General features: G+C 44.1%; 1 protein-coding gene across 1 annotated transcript; it reads right to left on the reverse strand.

Annotated features, from left to right (window-relative positions):
• Positions 1–1,237: 1,237 nt before the first annotated feature.
• On the reverse strand, positions 1,238–6,479 carry crhbp (corticotropin releasing hormone binding protein). Its single transcript, XM_084693629.1, has 8 exons — positions 6,365–6,479; positions 5,576–5,876; positions 5,245–5,338; positions 4,845–5,002; positions 3,889–4,099; positions 2,592–2,740; positions 2,354–2,468; positions 1,238–2,006 (listed from the first exon to the last, which is right to left on the reverse strand). Exons 2-8 carry the CDS (start codon positions 5,654–5,656, stop codon positions 1,852–1,854), a joined length of 963 nt encoding a protein of 320 aa, XP_084549755.1. The 5' UTR covers positions 5,657–5,876; positions 6,365–6,479; the 3' UTR covers positions 1,238–1,851.
• Between the last annotated feature and the right edge of the window lie 630 nt (positions 6,480–7,109).

Genomic DNA, 7,109 nt, shown 5'->3' on the forward strand with positions numbered 1-7,109 from the left:
TCTAATTGGTATTCTGTTGCATTCAGATTGACCTTTATGAAGATGAATGGACTTTCGCCACACTGAATGTAACCCGATGGAATAATTAACTCCCTGTGTCAGACAACCATGGTACCCTGAAGTTCCGCTATAGTAGTTACTCTACAGGCTACAGGTGTAGTTAGGTCTGTAAATCTCTAATTCACCAAACTGTATTCCTAAAGCCAGTTTTTTAGTCGGTCTGTGGATCTTAGTGTTCGGGAGCCCCAGGTGGGTCAGGATCCTGTTCTCAGCTTCTTTTTGGGTTTGTATGGATGGCCCCTCAAGGGAGGTTAACGTAACTGGGTTACACAGGTGTCTTCCCGAGTGCGTGGTTTGTCTTTCTAGAACCTTCCTGAGAGCGTGAAGGCTGATCGAGATTCTCGCTGTTATTTTCTTGTCAAAACAGTAACAAGACAGAAATACATTTAGAACGGAAGTCAGAATGATTTCTAATTGAGTTTTCTCAATTGCGGTCTGTAATTACCTATATGCCTCACGGCTCAAATTAAATCATCATCATTTCCATCCATCCACAAACGTGTGGTAGGCCCCGGAGGAAAGATGCCTTGTCCCTATCTGTCTGTCACACACACCTGCACAGACGCGTACACGTTTATCAGCATGAGACCAATCCAGGATGACTTTTCTTCTTGTCATTTTACAGCAGGGGACTGCAAGGGGAAAGCACACACAGACACACACACACACACAAACACACTCACACAAATACCGGCCCCCTGGGAAGATATCAGATTTGTATCAACTACTTCTGTGAGGCGTGATGTGGTTGCAGGTGTCTCACTGCGATAATACACCCCTAGACCTTTAATCAAGCGAGCTCTGGTACCCCCCCCTGGTGCCCCCCCCCCCACACACCCCGGTGCCCCCCCCCCATGATGCTATTTTGCCATCCCTGTCATGGGGGGGGGGGGGGGGGGTAACAGTTCTGGAAGCAGACCTTTTAGCTGTGTGCAATCCACCTTGACATCTGCCAGCGCCTGTTTGGTGGATGTGATTGGATGACTCAGAAGTAGGTTGACCAATTGGAAATGTGCTTGTCTGAGATTAATGTTATTCTAATATTGTCTTAAAAAACATGTTTCCTGTTTATGAATGTTGTTGAATTTTCAAAATGATATGCTGAATTCAACATGACTGAAGCATACTTGATCTCATAAAAAAAAATAATAATAATTACCAGCCTCAAAGAAAAATGTATCATGCGGTTCCATTTTATTACAAAAAGAATAGTTTGATATAAATAAATATAGATAACAGCAATGGACATATTTTTACATGTTCTATTGCATCCTTGAATAATTGATCTTACTACTGTATGTAGTGGAAACCTGCTGTGGCCAGACTTCTGCATGCTATCTCTGGAGTATAAATAGAAACATTTATTTCTTTAATACCGTTCCACTGAAAGAATGTTGACCACATATCCAGTATATAATCCTGTGCCAATGCTCTGTTTCATTTCAATAAACACACGTAAGACACATAAATACTGAGTAGAACCAATAGCATTGCCAACAAACACAAGAGAACCGTTTATTAGGCTTGCGCGAGCCACAATTTATATAACATAATGAAAAAGATCAAAACAAAAAAATAAAATGAACACAAAAAATGAGGTAAAAAATTTTTTCAAAAGAAAGATTCTCTTCATTAAACTGGAACGGGGAGAGTGGCATGGCAACCCACCGCACAGTTTTTTTCAGTTATCAGTCACATGGTATGTTTGGTGCTTCTGGTGTGGTAGGTGAAAACACACACACAAATGTGCGCCAAGGGACACACGTGTGCCCACACGCACACCAGGAGAGCTCAGCCGGAGAAGCAGTAATCTTCCACGCTGTTCCCTCTGATCCGGTGAAGATCCTGCTGGTCCAATAGCCGGTAGTTGAAGGACACTCGGTTCACAAATTTTCCGCTGGAGACCATCCTCACCACTGTGTTGTCACAGGCTATCTTCATACGGACTGCAGAAGGGCGACAAAGACAGGGACCCACACTAGCATTAGCATTACCACAAGTGGTTTCAGATGGATGGATCACATTTGTTTTCTAAATTCAATCTGCTTATTGATCTGATTTAGAGAAACTAACAAGAGAAGCTGAAACCTCACAGCTAGTGGCCCCCACATACGAATCAAATCTACAGATGAAAGAATCTTACAAAATGAGATTTGGAGGGTGAATAGTCAAGAGCCCATTGCAATGCGTGTGTGTGTTGGAAGTGTGTGTACGTGTGTGTGGGAGGGGTGTGTGTGTGTGTGTGTGTGTGTGTACATGTGGGGGCGGGTGCGAGAGGTGTGCAAGCTCTCACCAGGACTGTTGGAGTAGCAGAGGTCTGCCACTGTGATCATCTTGGATGTGTCCACTCCGCTACCTCCCAGAAGCTCCACAAAATCCCCAGCCTCCACACAGCCAGTAGAGGACTTCTGTAGAACACGACACAGCGTGGGCTGCTTAGCAACCCTTCCCAAGCAACCCCACGGGATCAAACCAAACCAAACATCTGACCATCTCTGTGTTGGAGGAGGATGAGGAAGTGTCTGTGTTACCTGGATTGGGAAGTCGTTGAGGTGTCCCAGGTTGAGCTCAGAGACCTGGACCTCCACTGGGTAGATGATTGAGAAGCTGCAGTTCCTGTGCTGCTGGGGGATCACCATTGTAAAGGTGCCCTCTGGTGTCTGGGAGATGACATTGCAGGCTGGAGGGAGACAGGTGGCGCAGGCAAAAAGATTTAGAGATTTAAAACGTTATTTATTTTTTTATTTTTTGATCTAACAGTGTTTTTTTTTTATTTTTTATAAAGGTTCAGTACACCACATACATAGACAACAAGCTGGAATCTCGGGCGGAAACCATGAAATTGTGACAAGCTCCACAATGACACCAGTCACACCAACTCGTGCTCACACAAACACAACCACCCCCTCCGACACACACACACACACGCCTGAAATCATGTCCTGGCACTCAAGGACACCCGGGGCCACACACTCACTAGCAGAAGGCAGAGCTGAGCTTAGAATATAAGAAGCTCTGCACTTTGTACATTTGCCAACTGCCGAATACCCATCCAGAGGACATACAGACCAACAGAATTTGTTTGCTACACCTGTGCTGACTGATCAGTAGATTGTAATCAAGCACCCTGCTGATAAATTGTACTGATGAGCAGAATGATAGCTGCAATCAAAATCAAAATTAGACAGTGATTGGTTATGCAATCACTCAAACCTTGTCAAAAACTGTGGTTTCACAGTTTGACACTTTGTTTTTTGTAAAGGACAAATCCTGACAAAAATACACTCTTTAACATTAACACTCTTGTGGTGTTCAAATACCTGTTATCTTTTGTAATTTTATTAATCTAGCTGATGTGACAATTTAATCTACTCCAGGGTAATACTTCAACTGTTTTTCAACTGACAAACTAACTAACTTATTAACTAACCAATTAACATTCTGCCTTACACTTCTTCTACACATACATAGCATTAGTGTAAACTGAAGCTCATAGTGAATTTCCCTTGTGTTGAAATCTGTGATAGCTGCAAATTCACCAAAGGCACATTTAAAGCAGCAGTTTACTGACAACCCGTTGGGATACTTAACCACTGAAGTCACTGCACCAGACTAGCTGCAGGGCTTATATTTTAGCATGATTATTTATAAATACAGTTGTTTGGAAAAACCTACTGTTTAGAGACAGACAGAAAGAGACAGAGAGAAAAGGAGAGAGAAAAAGAGAGGAAGAAAGAGAGGAAAAAAAGACAAAGAGAGAGAAAGAGAGAGAGGGATGGTTGGAGAGATGGAAGGTTCTTTTCAGCAGTGTGACGGGACTCTACTCACGGAAAGGGTTGGTGAGTCTCCTGACGGTGAGGGTGAAGCCACTGCCGGCGGTTTGGACGCGGAAGAAGACCATGGCCACGTTCTGAGAGGAGCGCACGGCTCTCCTGGCCGTGCCGGAGTCACAGTAGTCCACATAGCGCTGCGACAGCGGCAGAGGGTGGTCCTGGGAGCTGGGAAACTTCTCCCCCTTCATCACCCAGCCGTCAAACACCTGTTGGAGGGTGGGGGGGGGGGGCGAGGGGAGAGGGTGAGGAATAAGGGGTGAGAGCAAGTATATTGATTCACTGGGTCTATACCAAATTTGTTTTTGTTGTTGCATTATTTGTGTGACCAAGCTGGATGGTTGTTGTTGCCATGGTAGAGGAGCTTGTGGCTCACGTTAATCCAGGAAGTGTTGTGTTTGTGATGTGTCTGTGGTGACGGTAATCCAGGAAGTGTTTTGTGTGGGATTGGTCTGTAGCAACAGTAATCCAGGGACGGATTTGAACTTCCCATTTAGGCAGTCTTCTCCTCAACTCCAGTGTAAAACATCGATCACCCAATCTGGACCCAGGAACCAGATGGAATCGCCCTATTTTACACCTTGTGATGACGACAATGTGCTAAGTAGCCTATATTGTATTACTGGCAATTACCTAATAGTGCTAAGAACCAGTGATTTTAAACAGGAGGATGGGGGGGGGGGGGGATTACGGCTGACCTGCTACTTTGTGGGGACAAACTCTGCTAAGGCTTGGGCTCGAAGACACAGCAAAGACCTGAGGGAAACTGCTGTTATGGATCTTGAGTTATCTATGTGAAACGCCATTATTGCTGTTAGCAAGCAGGTTCTGCAAGCAGCGTTTTTATTAGATATTGTCTTCAGGATCCCTCTTAACCCTGGGTGGTGAAGCGTCAGTCTAGTAGGGAAGGCTGTTTGGGGCTGTTTGGGATTGAGGAGATGGAAGTCTGGTTACCTTGATAAAGTCTCCTGCCCTGCAGTCGATGTCCACGTTGTCGTACTCTACGCTAATGACCTCATTTGGCTCAGCAATAAAGAAGGCTGCACAGCTAAACTGTGGCCGGTCAGCCGTGAAGGTGAACTGACCCTCTACCGCCACCATGTCCAGACACCCTGACGAGAGAGAGAGGGGGGGGGGGGGGGGGGGGGGAGAGAGAGAGAAACAATTAGTAAATGAATAAAATCACCGTAACAAGCCATTGTAATAATTTTGCACTTGTTTCGATTTTTTTTAAATTAATGGTTGATAAAAAACAAAATTAACAGCATTGCGTCAAAAAGTCTGAACTTCAACATAATATATTGCCGCAAGAGTAGTGTATTACTTCAGAAAACAAGAGCGTGCAGTTACTCACGTAAAGATCTACGGTACATTAATTCCTCTGGTAATTCTCTTTTGAGCTCCGAATTGAGAAGTGAAAATAATCCTTCTGTTGAAATATCGTTGTCCTGCGTAAGAAAGAAAACCCCGTTAAATTGAAATCATAATAAAGTACATTCTAAAAGCAGCCCATGCTCAAAATCCGCTATTCAGGCAAATTACACGGACTTTTATGAATGGAAAAGTTTTCTAATCTTGACAAGCCATTTTTTCCTCCTAATGCGTTTCAAAAGCAAAGCAATTGCAGCGTAAACAATAATCGGAATCAAAAGACAGGAAAGTAAGGTGTCTCTCTTGAGGCTTACCTCGATGTACCTGGCGTCTCCCTTGAGGACTGACAGACACAACACCAAAAAGAACAGCTGCTCTCGGAAAGTGCCCTCCATAATGACGTTCAGTCTCTCTCTAAAACTGACTGTACCTGAAGATGGAAAAGTCTGAACCAGCGCTCCTAGTCAACCTCCTTTTTATAGGACGCCCTCGAGTCGTTTCTTTAAAACCGTTGTAAAGATCAATCGAAACAACCACTACCGCATAGGTTCGACCCCCAAAAGTGCGTGTTTGTGACGAGAGCAAGGGAGGTCTCCAAGCTAAACAGATTGACAACTGAGAAAGAGAGAGAGAGAGGGGGGGGGGGGGGGGGCGGGGGGGGGGCGACATATGTCAATTGGTTAAAGGCAACGGCACCAATCTGTCTTTTTTAAATACGTTTTTACTAATTAAACAATAATACAGTACAGTACATGCCATGGCAAATTATAGCCAACTATTTTTCCATAAAATGAGTTCTGTGTCTCTCAGTTACATTATGACTATTGTCACATTGTGATTAGGCTATTTTGCTGCAATAAATTGTCCTCCAACAGCAAGTGCAGCAACTGCAGCTGTTGATAAGACGCATATTTGACAAGATTCTCCGTTTCCTGTCTGATTTTGTTGATATCGATTTGGCCTTTTTAATCGACTGCGCAATTTCCCCATTACAAGGTTAAAACTTGACGCAGGACAAGTACAATAATTAAAAACACATTTGAAAGTAAGGTCACCGAATAAAACGTGTACAGTTAACTAACTCTAGGTTAGCTGGTACTGACCGGAACTCCGAGTTATGTAAAATGTGATTTTTTGGTTTGACCTCCACTACAGAAACTGAATTCTAAACAATATGTAAATGAATGATTATATTTTAAAAATACACTCTTCTTCCTCGCAGATTGTTGAGCTCGTCACCATTCTCCACCAATCAGGGTTCAGCTGTGCCTGGCGCGTGGGGATGCCTCAGGCTGTTTGAAAGGTCATTCCTATCACACACCGGCGCTTTGTCAGGCCTCGAGCTCCGGTGCCCGTGGGTCTAGCCCAGGTTAGGTATATAAGAAACAGGGAACAACCACTTTGCATCTTTCTCTTTTGCTACACTTTGTGGGTGAGGTAAGCTTGGTTTGGCGTCAACACTGTCAGAGTAGGTTGGGATGACTTTAGTGAATTATGCTTTGGGCTCTCTGTCACATGGAGGTGTAAGGTAAGATCAGGTGAATGCAAGGGCGTATGTAGCCCCATTTCGGGGGGGGGGGGGGGGGGGGGGGTGGAGCCCTTTTTCTTCACATTTTAAATCTACATTTATTAATTTCTCTTCCTAAATCCCACAAGAGGACACTATTTAAAAGGATATTTTCAAATATTTCTTCTGGGGGAAAATGCCCCCAGACCCCCCTAATTCTGCTGGGTCACAGGAAAAATAATAGGTTTTATCTAGGGGCTTAACCCCCCCAAAAGTGCCAACCTAGATTTGCCCCTGGTTGAACGTGTATTCATCTATTCACAAAAGTCAAATGTTTCACT

Source organism: Hypomesus nipponensis, chromosome 27 (assembly GCF_054491055.1).
Source record: "Hypomesus nipponensis isolate SF chromosome 27, ASM5449105v1, whole genome shotgun sequence".
Classification (NCBI taxonomy): domain Eukaryota; kingdom Metazoa; phylum Chordata; class Actinopteri; order Osmeriformes; family Osmeridae; genus Hypomesus; species Hypomesus nipponensis.

Bases quoted from the DNA above. Each gene is read 5' to 3' on its own strand.
- crhbp (XM_084693629.1), bottom strand. From the start codon at position 5,656: ATGGAGGGCACTTTCCGAGAGCAGCTGTTCTTTTTGGTGTTGTGTCTG. The intron at 5,003-5,244 runs GTGAGTAACTGC...CTCTCTCGTCAG, and splicing joins AATGTACCGTAGATCTTTAC to GGTGTCTGGACATGGTGGCG. The intron at 2,741-3,888 runs GTGAGTAGAGTC...GTCTCCCTCCAG, and splicing joins GAGACTCACCAACCCTTTCC to CCTGCAATGTCATCTCCCAG.